At 41.4% G+C, this 13,801-nt stretch overlaps 1 protein-coding gene across 6 annotated transcripts in view; it reads left to right on the top strand.

Moving 5' to 3' along the window:
* The window catches only part of pdcd6ip (programmed cell death 6 interacting protein), an 88,925-nt gene that overhangs the window by 37,791 nt on the left and 37,333 nt on the right, over positions 1 to 13,801 (top strand). For 4 of the 6 annotated variants that reach the window (XM_048530218.2, XM_048530216.2, XM_048530220.2 and 1 more), the window contains exons 5-6: positions 2,353 to 2,506; positions 6,889 to 6,989. In XM_048530218.2, the coding sequence (XP_048386175.1) occupies positions 2,353 to 2,506; positions 6,889 to 6,989 (255 nt within the window). Of the gene's footprint in view, positions 1 to 2,352; positions 2,507 to 6,888; positions 6,990 to 11,715; positions 11,764 to 13,801 lie in introns of all 6 variants that reach the window. The other 2 variants (XM_048530215.2, XM_048530217.2) reach the window with 1 other exon arrangement.

The raw sequence follows: 13,801 nt of genomic DNA, 5'->3' as shown, positions 1-13,801 counted from the left end.
AGCGGGTAAGTGAATTTGCATTATATGAAATCAGATCAGTATAGGGAAGGTGTTGGCCGAGTGGTATTGTCACTGGACTATTAATCCAGAGACCGAGATCATGTTATGGGGACCCGGGTTTGAATTCCACCATGGCAGATGGTGGAATTTTAACTCAATACATATCTCGAATTAAGAATCTAATGATAACATTAATCCATTGTCAATTGTTGAAAAACCCATCTGGTTCACCAGTGACCTTTAGGGAAGGAAACTGCCACCCTCACCTGCTCTGGCCTACATGTGATTCTGGACCCACAACAATGTGGTTGACTCTTAACTGCCATCTAGGCAAGTAGGGATGGGCAATAAATGCTGCCTGGCCAGCAACACCCTCTTCCAATGAATGAATAAAGAAAAAGACTGAAAATGAGTACTGAAATCTTACCCAGAGGAGGAGAAGATGGCTGTTTTGCCTCTCGAGCTTGCAGTAATCATTCGCTTAGACAAGTGCTGATCTCTTTCTCCGTTACGTGGAACAGTCCCTCTTCCGCACCTACACAGGCCCCAAACCCCACCTCTTCCTCCGGTACATTGATGACTGTATCGGCGCCACCTCTTGCTCCCCAGAGGAGCTCGAACAGTTCATCCACTTCACCAACACCTTCCACCCCAACCTTCAGTTCACCAGGGCCATCTCCAGCACATCCCTCACCTTGCTGGACCTCTCAGTCTCCATCTCAGGCAACCAGCTTGTAACTGATGTCCATTTCAAGCCCACTGACTCCCACAGCTACCTAGAATACACCTCCTCCCACCCACCCTCCTGCAAAAATTCCGATCCCTATTCCCAATTCCTCCGCATCTGCTCCCACGATAAGACATTCCACTCCCGCACATCCCAGATGTCCAAGTTCTTCAAGGACCGCAACTTTCCCCCCACAGTGATCGAGAACGCCCTTGACCGCGTCTCCCGCGTTTCCCGCAACACATCCCTCACACCCCACCCCCGCCACAACCGCCCAAAGAGGATCCCCCTCGTTCTCACACACCACCCCACCAACCTCCGGATACAACGCATCATCCTCCGACACTTCAGCCATCTACAATCCGACCCCACCACCCAAGACATTTTTCCATCCCCACCCCTGTCTGCTTTCCGGAGAGACCACTCTCTCCGTGACTCCCTTGTTCGCTCCACACTGCCCTCCAACCCCACCACACCCGGCACCTTCCCCTGCAACCGCAGGAAATGCTACACTTGCCCCCACACCTCCTCCCTCACCCGTATCCTAGGCCCCAAGATGACATTCCACATTAAGCAGAGGTTCACCTGCACATCTGCCAATGTGGTATACTGCATCCACTGTACCCGGTGTGGCTTTCTCTACATTGGGGAAACCAAGCAGAGGCTTGGGGACCGCTTTGCAGAACACCTCCGCTCAGTTCGCAGTAATCAACTGCACCTCCCAGTCGCAAACCATTTCCACTCCCCCCTCCCATTCTTTAGATGACATGTCCATCGTGGGCCTCCTGCAGTGCCACAATGATGCCACCCGAAGGTTGCAGGAACAGCAACTCATATTCCGCCTGGGAACCCTGCAGCCTAATGGTATCAATGTGGACTTCACCAGTTTCAAAATCTCCCCTTCCCCCACCGCAGCCCTCAACCAGCCCAGTTCGTCCCCTCCCCCCACTGTACCACACAACCAGCCCAGCTCTTCCCCTCCACCCACTGCATCCCAAAACCAGTCCAACCTGTCTCTGCCTCCCTACCCTGTTCTTGCTCTCACCCATCCCTTCCTCCCACCCCAAGCCACACCCCCATCTACCTACTAACCTCATCCCACCTCCTTGACCTGTCCGTCTTCCCTGGACTGACCTATCCCCTCCCATCTCCCCACCTATACTCTCTCCACCTATCTTCTTTTCTCTCCATCTTCAGTCCGCCTCCCCCTCTCTCCCTATTTATTCCAGAACCCTCACCCCATCCCCCTCTCTGATGAAGGGTCTAGGCCCGAAATGTCAGCTTTTGTGCTCCTGAGATGCTGCTTGGCCTGCTGTGTTCATCCAGCCTCACATTTTATTATCTTGAATTCTATCTCCATTTAGTTTGCCCACCATTGCTCTATATCTCTTGATAACTTGGATCGCAGTCTCTCAATCTCAATCTTAAAAACTTGGGGAAAGAAATTCCAGATTTCCACTTTTTAAATGTGGAATAAGCGACTCTTGATTTCCCTCATCAGTAATGTTAAGATTTTATAACCAGAAGCTATAGTCATAATGAATTGGAAGTAATCTTAACTGTTCTAAGTTTGATCCTGTGGACTAATGGATAAAATAATCATTTTCATTCCCTCATTATAATAGCTTGCCAGTGGAGTTTTCCAGCACATCAAGGATACTGTATTGTCAACAATGAATCGAGAGCTCACGATGGATACCTCTCCAGATACAGTTGGGACCCTCAGCCTAATTATGTTGGCTCAAGCACAGGAGGTATTTTTCCTTAAAGCAGCAGCTGGTAAATATAATTACCTGAATTTTGTACTGTTCATACTGATGTTAAGGAATTTAATTCTTGTTTAATATACATTTTAATTTAATATTTGGAATAATTTCATTTTCATATGCTTATTTCTGAAGCAAATTAAAAAACACAAGTAAAGTTTAGCAGAGATAATGGGAACTGCCAATGCTGGAGAATCCAAGATAACAAAGTGTGGGGGTGAATGCACACAGCAGGCCAAGCAGCATCTTAGGAGCGCAAAAGCTGACGTTTCGGGCCTAGACCCTTCATCAGAAAAGGGGGATGGAAAGAGGATTCTGAAATAAATAGGGAGAGAGGGGGAGGTGGACTGAAGATGGATAGAGGAGAAGATAGGTGGAGAGGACAGTATGGGTGGGGAGGTAGGGAGGGGATAGGTCAGTCCGGGGAGGACGAACAGGTCAAGGGGGCGGGCTGAGGTTAGTAGGTAGGAAATTGAGGTGCGGCTTGAGGTGGGAGGAGAGGATAGGTGAGAGGATGAACAGGTTAGGCAGACGGAGACGAGCTGGGCTGGTTTTGGGATGCATTGGGGAGAGGGGAGATTATGAAGCTGGTGAAATCCACATTGATACCATTGGCTGCAGGGTTCCCAAGCGGAATGTGAGTTGCTGTTCCTGCAACCTTCGGGTGGCATCATTATGGCACTGCAGGAGGCCCATGATGGACATGTCATCTAAGGAATGGGAGGGGGAATTGAAATGTTTGGCGACTGGGAGGTGCAGTTGTTTACTGTGAACTGAGCGTAGGTGTTCTGCAAAGCGGCCCCCAAGCCTCTGCTTGGTTTCTCCAATGTAGAGGAAGCCACACCGTGTACAGCGGATGCAGTATACCACATTGGCGGATGTGCAGGTGAACATCTGCTTGACGTGGCAAGTCATCTTGGGGCCTGGGATGTGGGTGAGGGAGGAGGTGTGGGGGCAAGTGTAGCACTTCCTGCGGTTGCAGGGGAAAGTGCCGGTTGTGGTGGGTTTGGAAGGGAGTGTGGAGCGGACAAGGGAGTCGCGGAGAGAGTTGTTTCTCCGGAAGGCCGACAAGGGTGGGGTTGGAAAAATGTCTTTGGTGGTGGGGTCGGCTTGTAGATGGTGAAGTGTCAGAGAATGATGCGTTGTATCCGGAGGTTGGTGGGCTGGTATGTGAGGCCTAGGGGGATTCTCTTTTGGCGGTTATTGTGAGGAATGAGGTGCGGGAAATGCAGGAGACACGGTTGAGGGCATTCTCGACCACTGCGGGGAGGGGGGGATGTTGCGGCCCTTGAAGAACGAGGACATCTGGGATGTGCAGCAGTGGAATTTCACTTCAGTGACACAAATTTATCATGTGCGGAATCATTTTGTTTTCAGAATTTGGCTTTTCAGCTCTGCAAATTAAAGTGGTGCACTTAACAATTTATCATTTTTTTTTCCCGTAATGCTCTCCTCCCTGAAGTATACTTTGATAAATTTTAGCAGTTTATAAGTGTATAAGAAGCCCCCAAAAGCACCATCCCTAACATAATGTTTTAAAGCTGCCATGGACTCTTGTTTCAGAAACTATTGTTTTGGAGTGTTTACAATGCAAGAATTAGCAGGGTGCATTTATGGAGATAGTTGCAGCGTACTAAGAATCCCCATCACAGGGTGGTGTTGGGTATCCTAATGAAGGATTGGCAGCTCACCAGGTTTTGACACTGAGGTGGTGTCCAGGATTTGGAGTTTGAGATTCAAGTAGGATGCATTAAATTCGTGTAGAAAGTGGATGACAGATATGGAATATAAGCTGGTGAACCACTGAATTTCATTAAGAAGACAGTAGAAGTCACCAATGTTAAATTGACAGAAGTGGGCAAAACTATGCAATTATGAATTTGTCAGGTTTCAAGATTTTGACAGCTCTGAATTGTAATAGGATTTAAAAATATTGAGGATCTGCAAAAATTAAATATGCAGGACAACTGATCTCAAGCTGAGAAGGAACCCTGTAATGCTGAAAGTGGAGAATCTGTTACTTTCTGGACAATGGAGGCAAGAAGGATTCCAGTCGAAAAGTGAGTGGAAATTTGGAGGTGCAAGAAGAATTGGCTGTTTGACACCTGTTTTATTCATGGGATGTGGGGACGTTGCTGGCTAGCATTTATTAGCAATTGTAAGTTGTCCAGAAAGTACTTAAAAGTTAAGCATATTGCTGTGGATCTGGAGTCACTTGCAGATGAGACTAGCAAAGGACAGTAAATTGCCTTCCGTAAAGGACAACAGTGAAGCCAGATCGGCTATTTCCGTAAATCTTATTCAGCAGTCCACATTTGAATTAGAACTACCTCAACCAAGGAACAGCTTTCCAATTTGGATCAGCTTCACGTAGATTGCTCATTTCCCACAAATGCACTTGCAAGCTTGAGTTCTACATTGCCTTCTAAACTATGTATACATTTGATTTGTAACGAGCTGCTCAATTGGTGACAACTGTGACTTGACAGAAACGTATCGTATAGGCCTCCAACTGAATATTGCTTCAAACTGGAAATGAGTTTAAAATAAGAAACTAATAGGATGATGGGAGCTAAACTGTGAGATCATTTGAATTGGAAAAGAATTTTGTTTGCATTTTCTATTAGTTTTATGCCTGCTAAAATGGCAGTAGTACTCGCAAAAGTCTTAAATAATTCTGACCTCTCGTGGAAAGATAAGCATATTAACTGGTCTGAATTTATCATTGTCTAGCTGGATGAACATTAGTGAGCAGCTTGCCATCTTAGCATGTCAATGTAATTTTAAACTTAAATGTTCAGATTCTGGAGGAATTTTGATATAAATTCCTCTTAACTGAAATACATTTGTGGGTTATGGGATTTAAGCAGATGTGCACTTGATTTTTTTGCAGCATATTTTGATGAAATTTTAAAACCTAATAATAGTCTCTAAGCGATGCTGCAACTCATTATTTAAAAACTCACTCCAACGACATTGCTTGAGTATTATTTTAGTTTTCTATGGGCTAATGTGAAATAGTGGTTGATGAGGAAACTTAATCTCTAGTGCGAATTGAATCCATTTTACAAAACAAGTGGGCGTTGACAGACTTCTTTCTCATGAGCTGCAGAGAAACATGGCCTTTGGGCAGAAAGTCATAAAGGTGTAGTGTTCAGAAAAAGGCCCTTTAGCCCATCGAGTGTGTGCCAGTCAAAGACGACCATCCAACTATTCTCAATTCGTTTACCATCACTTGACTCAGGGTTGTATGTCTGGCATCACAAATGTGCATCTTCAAGTACTTCTTAGAAGCAGAAACTCTCATGCCATTTATTGTCCTTGCAATCAAAGAAGTCTAGATTCCCACCACCCTCTGGGTGAAAAAGTCTTTGTTCGTGTCTGCTCAAAACTCCCTGTCCCTAACTTAAATCTGTACTATTGATCAGTGATCCCTCCACTGAGGGGAGAAGTTTCTTTCTGTGTATCCTATTGATGCCCCTCAATTTTATATGTCTTAATCATGTCAACATTCAGTTTCCTCTGTTCCAAGGAAAGGAGCCCAAGTCTACTCAATCTGTCTTTGTAATTAAATCTCTCCAGCTCAGGCAACTTTCTGGCTTCTTGCAGTCACAAACCTGCTATCATGTGGATTCCATGTGTGCTGTCTTCCAGTCCTCTGACACACCACCTGTTGTCAGAGGCATTGAAAATTATTGCCAGTACTAGCTGATCATTCTGGTGTTCTGATTTAAATTTTAGCCACATGTTAGGCAAGAGTTTAATAAAACTTCCTTTTGAACAAAGAAAATAACACACACATCCATAATATTACATTGCCTGGACTTGAAGGGGTCAACTTAGCAGGATTTGGAAACTTTGTGCAACCTTGGTACCTCAAATTCACCAGTCTTATTTCTTGAGAATGGTGTGTTTTAACTAATTATACTTTTTTTACTTTGTGAACCATTTGACATATGTGCTGCTACAACGACTTCTAGTTCTAACTTTGTGTTTCAAATATCACTACAGAAAAATCCAGCTGTTCATGGTTGCCCCTTCATGAATTAATTAATTTTTCAGATTACCTACTGTGTACTTTCCCTCACACTGCGGCTCTGTTTGTTCATCTACAGTTTTCCCAGGAGGAATCATATGGACTGTGTGCCCCTCTCATACTGTTTTTGTATGTTCATTGTATGCATTCAGCCATTTTCACCATGTATATCACATTCTCCAGGAAAACTTCTTTCATGAATGGTAATATTCACTGTATATCAGCAATGCCGGGACACTTTAAAGTGTTTTTATCGGAGCCTATTTAGATTATGTTGAGGTGTCTAAAAGATTATGCTTGATCATGATGTTTGAAGTAATTCACTTATGCTTAAATTATTATTAACAACTGTCTTGCAGATAAAATGAAAGATGCAGTTATAGCTAAGCTTGCCAATCAAGCTGCTGATTACTATGGAGATGCCTTCAAACAGTGCCAGTTTAAGGAAAATTTGCCCAAGGTAAATTCAAACTATATATGCACTCATGACACCTAATTATTAATTAAATGGTCGTCAGAGTTGCCAACATTTTGTGTGCAGAAATAAAACTGATTTCAAGGGTTTATTTGTTTTTCCACAATTCCGTAATTTGTTACTTAGTTTTATGCAATTTAGCAGTGAATTTAAAATAAAAAGCATTTGTAATGTGTTTTAAATCACTGAATCTTAGTTTTACAGTGAAAATTTCTCTGCATTTAATCTTCTCAAAAAATATTTTAAATTGCTAAGATTTGATTTTGCATTTCTGATAATCAAGCATGGCGGTGACCACCTGTCTTTAATGGAGCAGGGTGGTGGGAGAGAAAAGATTCTCGTTGAGATAGTTAGGTCAGTCCAATACAATGTGGATTATCAGTAACAGTCTCTTGAAAAATTGGGTGGCATGACTGCAGACCATTTAATTGTTGCGCTTCCACTGATACAGTTGGAAAGTTAACAACACTGATTTTGAATAACTGTCTATTTTCTTCAAGGAATAGTTTAAACACTTCTACCGAACTGGCTATTGCTGTATATTGAGTTGATGTCATTACAGCTATTCTTGATGAACTGCAGTGCAAAAGCTACTGTGTCTATGCATTTCTTTACATCGCAATTATGTAGGTGCCTCTGTTACTTGCCTCCTTTACCTGAACCCACCAAACCAAACCTGCTTTGAGGCACCATTCTCTTACAGTCCAAATTTATATCTTTCACTTGTTTCTCTGCCATCTCTACTGAAACCCCCATTGTGCTCATCATGTTTGAAGCTTACTCCTTTGTGCTTTTTTGACTCTGTTTCCAGTAAAGGACTGACCACCCGAATTCCTTTCCCAGCTCCTGTTGTTGGAAAGGATTAACCGTTCTTTTTCATGTTCGGTCCTCTTTAAAACTTTACTGTTGACTATCTCTGCAAATTGACGTATGTTTAAACAACTCCTCAATTTTTAACTCTCATATCCTGGTTTTCAGATTCCTTCTTGGCTTCACCAGATTACTGTTATCCTGTGCACTCCTGTCATACTTCACAATCCATGCTTCTGGCACGGTCTCTCTTGCATCTTTGAACTGAATGACCCTGTTGTTGTTGGTCATGCCTTCAACTGACTGGGCACCCGTCTCTTCGTAAAATTTGCTTCCCTAAGCTCTGTGCGCTCTCTTAGAAGCTTATTAAAACCTGCATCTTTGCCTAAGGCTTTGGCTATCTTTGCTAGAATCATAAAATGGTAGCTCAGCATATCATTTTGTTTCATAATGTTCCTGTAAAGTGTCATGGTTTTTGGTTTTTAACCACAATATAGTTTCAAGTTATTTTTAAAAATTCATTATATTACAGGTTAAACATAGTGAATATGAATAAAATTGGTATTATTTAGGCAACGGGGTCTGTATCCTCTGGAGGAAGAAAGAAAGATGATCTTACTGGAACACGCAAGGTTGAGAGCACTTGACATGTTGGATACAAAGAGTTTGCTTACCTCGGCTGGAGAGTTTAGAATTCAGGGGAGTCACCTCAGGTACTCAGGTGGCCCTTTAGGAATGATGTGATAGGAGAAATATCTTCACTTGGAGGATTTTGACTCTCTTTGGAATTCACTAAGTGCTCAAACATTAAATTAATTTTTTGATTCGAAGAAGGGAATTTCAAGGATATGCAGATGGGGAAGGAAACTAGATTTAAGCTTTAAGGTCAACAAAGGCAAAGTGGGCTACAGGTTCTGTGGCCTACTTCTACTCTTAATGTGGTGGTGATGTTATAGTCCCAGCCAATGTTATTGCCGACATGTTAAAGTTGCAGTTACATGAAACACGGAAGGCTGCAGAAAACACCTAGTTACCAGACATGGACCCTGTAATGACAGTTCTGTTGTAATGTTTGCCAATAAGGAAAGCTAATTAATGAAGTGTTAGGAACTCATTTTAAATATCCCATAAAACAAATGTCAAAACAAGTTGAATATTAATGTGCGATAGTGCATCTTTTTTGTTTGGATTAGTTTTCGGGGTTCGTATGTTGATGAACCAGCAAGAGAATAGGTCATCCTACACTGGGTATTATGTAATCCAAAAAGAGTGATTGGCAGTCTGGTTGTGCAAGGATCCTTGGGGTAAAGTGACCATAATTTGATAAATTCTTTAATAGATGGAAAGTGTATAGTTGATTCTGAGTCTAAGATCCTGATGCTATAGATAAAGGAAATTGTGTTGGTATAAGGCATGTGCTGATTAGGATAAATAGATGAATATTACTCAAAGAACTAACAGTGAATAGGCAATGGCAAACATTTAAAGAGCCCATGGAGGAACTGCAACAATTGTTTTTGTTCCGGTCTGGCAGAAAAGGTGGCATAATGAAGGCTAACAAGGGACTTAAGGATAATATAAGATCCATGGAAGACCATATAAATTAGTCACATAAAACAACTGACCTGAGGACTAGGAGCAGTTTAGACTTCAGCAAAAGAGGACAAAAGGATTGATTTCAAGAGTTTGAGAATAAGACTGTGGGGAACACAGGAACTGTAAAACCTTCTATAGATATGTGAAGATACTAGGTTGCTTGCAATCAGAAACAGCTGAAATTTTGATGGGGAACAGAGTTGGCAGACCAATTCAATACATGCATTGGTTCTATTTCCACAAAGGAAGACATGCATAACATCCCAAAAATGTCATGGATGTGGAGTCTAGTGAGAAGGAGGAATTGAAGGAAATTAAGGAATTGGTGTTGAGGAAGTTGACTGGATTCAAAGGTGATAAATCCTCATGGCCTGATAATCTATAGCCCTGAATACTCAAACTGCTGATTTTAAATATCCCATGCAACAAACATCAAAACCAATTGATTATTAATATGTAACAAGATTTTTTTTATATGGTTAGTTTGCTAGAAATAGTGTATGTGTTGATGGTTATCTTGCATGGTTTTACAATCTTTCAAATGGTTCCCGTGGATTGGAGAGGAGCTAACGTAACCCCAATAATTTAAAGTTTGAGAGAAGACAGTGCATTATAGATTAGCTAGTCTGACATTGGTAGAAGAAAATGCTAAGAAACCATTTCAAACACTTGAAAGCAGACCACTTGAGGAAAACAATGACAGATTTGGACAGAATCATCATAGATTAATGGAAGGGAAACCATGCTTGACAAATCTACTGAATTTTTTTATAAAAGATGTAACTAGTAGAGTTGATGAGCATAGCCAGTGTTTGTGGTTTACTTGGACTTGCAGCTGACTTTGATTGATTAGGTCCCACGAAAGAGATCAGCACATAAATTAAATTGTATGGAATTTGGGTAGTGTACTGAAATGAATTGAGAACTGGTTGGAAAAGAGGAAACAGTAGGAAGAAATGGGTCTTTTGCCTGAGCTGCAGGAAGTAATTAGTGGGATACTGCAGGGATTAGTGCTTGGACTCAAGCTATTCACATTAATAATTTAGATGCAGGACTGTAATATCTCCACGTTTGTAGATGACAGTGCTGGGTGGGAAGATTAACTGAGGCAGAGACAACAATGGTTCAGTGTTGTTTGGAAAAGGTAAGTGAACGGGAAAATACATGGTAAATAGAGTGTAATGTGGCGATCCACTTTAATAATGGGAAGGCAATAGATGCAACGAGACCTGGGAGTCCTTCTATGCTGCTTGTTGAAAGTAAGCATGCAGGTAGACCAGGCGTTTTTAGCCTTCATACAGCAAAAATGAGTGTAGGCATAGGAATATCTTGCTGCAATTGTACGGGATCTTAGTGACACAGCATCTGGAGTACTGTGATAACAAGGTGTAGAGCTGGATGAACACGGCAGCATCAGAGGAGCAGGAAAGCTGACGTTTTGGACCTAGACCCTTCTTCAGAAGGGCCCGAAACGTCAGCCTCCTTGCTCCTGAGATGCTGCTTGGCCTGCTGTGTTCATCCAGCTCTACACTTTGTTATCTCAGATTCTCCGGCATCTGCAGTTCCTACTATCTCTGGAGTATTGTGTATGGTTTTGGTCTCCTTACTTGAAGGATGTACTGGCTATGAAAGGAGTGGATCAAAGGGTATGGGAGAAAGTGAGAACTAGTTTTTTTTTTGGTTTGGGTGACCAGCCGTGATCATGTTAGATGGTGGAGCAGGCTCGAAGAACCAAATAGCCTACTTCTCTTATCTAGGTTTTTATATTTCTGTCTTAAGAATGCGTTATTTATCCTTTGTCCAACTGTATAAATGTGTTTGGAAGTGACTTGAAAAAATATGAAACTACAGTTTGGGCTTTCTCAATAGTTCTAAAGGCAAATTTAGTAATTTAATATACATCTTAAGTTTATGAAAAGATTAATGTTAGTTGAACATAATCAGCATGTTTCAACATTGTATCTTAAGCTTCAAATTCATATCTACCTCGAAGAATTTTTAATCATGAGCTCCGTAAAATGGATATTGCAGAATTGTCTTTTATATGTTTTCATCTAACTAATTCATTGAAAGGTGATTTCCTTTTAATTACGGCAGTAATGACTTTTGCTAAGTCTTTAATTGAAGTTTTATGACCTGAAATGAATGAAATCAAGTAGGTTTTTCACTTTTTAATGTGTGCAACTACATGCTGTTGTGTTCTGCCATGTTTGTGAGATTTCATATAAAGTATGAACTGTTGGATATTTCACATCTCTGCCACCTTTTTGGTCTTTTAACTTTTTCATTACTCTTTATCTTGCAGACTAACCAACTCCCTGACCAGACTCATCTTTATGATCCCTTGAATGAGGTGTTCACTCTGTCCTGTCCCTACCTTTCTAATGTAGTGTGGACACTGCAGCCTCTTGTAGTATCTACAAAACAATTCCACATGTTCACAGTTATTACAGAATGCTGTCTGGGCTAGATTTCACTCTTTTCTGAACTTCAGTCCACCAATGGAAAATTCTTACTGTGCTTGAGCAATTTACATGCGCTTTACAATAAAGTTAAAAGCTGTAACATTAAATGGAAATTCATAGCTCTGAAAATAGGCAATTAAATATTTAGTGCATTCTTGAGCACTAATTCAGAACAAATCCACAGGCAGGGACTGATTGTTGTTCCCAGTTAGGATGTTGTCTCATTGCAAGAACTGGATTTGAATTAACTGAATACTGCTGAAGGGACAGTTTTTTTATCTTCCAGCAATTAAAGCCCTTTCTTATTTGTTTTGACAGTCAGTTATGGTAGAAAATGATGCAAATTTCTATTTCAGTAAAAGAAAGCCAGAGTATGCAATTATCATGTTCACATTGGTTAGGTCAGAAAGTGTTCATCTGAAGCAGAACGTCTTGTCAAGATGACAGAGTAGATTTCTCCACGTGGTATATCTGAACGAGATTACTGGCTCTAAATGTTGGTGGAGCAGCTCTGGGGTCTGAAGAACCAGCACTATTTAATTACTGTTGAATAATTGGCTGATAAAATGAATTTCAGAGCCTCTTGTTTGTAGCGATTGTACATTAATCCTGTTTAAATAGATTGGCTGACTCTGGTTTTAAGAATCCTATGTCAAATGTGTTTGATTACGTTGTACCCAGTGTGTGGTAGGCAAAGGCCTATGCCACAGAACACCTAATTTGTCAGAGACCGAAAAGAAGTTGAAAACCACAATCCAATCAGCCATGATGTTATCGAATGCCAGACCATATTCAAGGAGTCAAATGGTCTGCTTTTCCTGATTCTTAAGTTTGTGTCAACTTTAGTATTTTTGAGGTAGTCTACATGTGATAGTTGAACTTATGATATTAAAATATAGCCATTTCATACAGTATTGAACTGGGGTGAAACAGGGTGGCACAGTGGCTCAGTGGTTAGCATTGCTACCTCTCAGCACCAGGGACCCGGGTTCGATTCCAGCCTTGGGCAATTGTTTGTTTGTGTAGAGTTTGCACATACTTCCCATGACTCTGTGGGTTTCTGCCGGGTGCTCCAAAGATGTGCAAGTTGGGTGGATTGGCCATGGTAAATTGTCCATAGTGTTCAGGGATGTGATGGTAAGGTGCATTTGCTATGGGAAATGCAGGAATGGGGTAGGGGGGTGGGTCTGGTTGGGATGTTCTTCAGAAGGTTGATGTGGATTTGTTGGTCCAAATGGCCTGTTTCCGCACTGTAGAGATTCTATGAATTCACACTGCTAGATCTATCTTGAATACGTTTATTTCATTGCTTATTTATTAAATTTGCCTGCTCAAGTGGGTGGTATTGTAGTTCAGAAAAAATGGTGACTTGGTAATCTGACCAGATTTTTATTGCCCAAATGATTGGCAGCAAAAAAAGAACTGTAACCTTAACTGAGGAACTTGGTTGACTTGGAAAAGTTTCCACTACTAGTGGCATGTACTGGCTTGGATTTGGTACTCTGTATTTAGTTGAGGGAGAATTGTGGTGCTTGTAAGTTGCATGCAAGCAAATTGTTAAAATTAAGTTCTGAAAGCAAATGGGTCAGTTATAAAACTGAATATAAAATGTTCAAAATATTACTGAAATTTTCTCAGGCAGATGAGTCTCAACGTCTGATTCTGTCACATGGAGACCTTAACTCAGCTCCTGCATTTGTTTTCCCATTTGAATCCCTTTTTTATGACATTCCTAGTCTCAGTTGAGAAAAGGATAATTTACTTCTGATTCACATCCTATTACATGATTGTATTGATTTTTCACAACCAGTACTTAGCTAGAATCTAATTTGATTGCTCACGTTGGCTTGAGCGTTAGCTAATTTTAAAAATGTCATTACTTCTAATAATTGGAGATTGAGCTTTGGTTTTGGTAAGTGACTCATT

The sequence above is a fragment of the Stegostoma tigrinum genome, chromosome 5 (assembly GCF_030684315.1).
Source record: "Stegostoma tigrinum isolate sSteTig4 chromosome 5, sSteTig4.hap1, whole genome shotgun sequence".
In the NCBI taxonomy this organism is placed as follows: Eukaryota; Metazoa; Chordata; class Chondrichthyes; order Orectolobiformes; family Stegostomatidae; genus Stegostoma; species Stegostoma tigrinum.
Note: the sequence above shows the minus strand (reverse complement) of the source record. Positions and strands in the feature narration are given on the sequence as shown.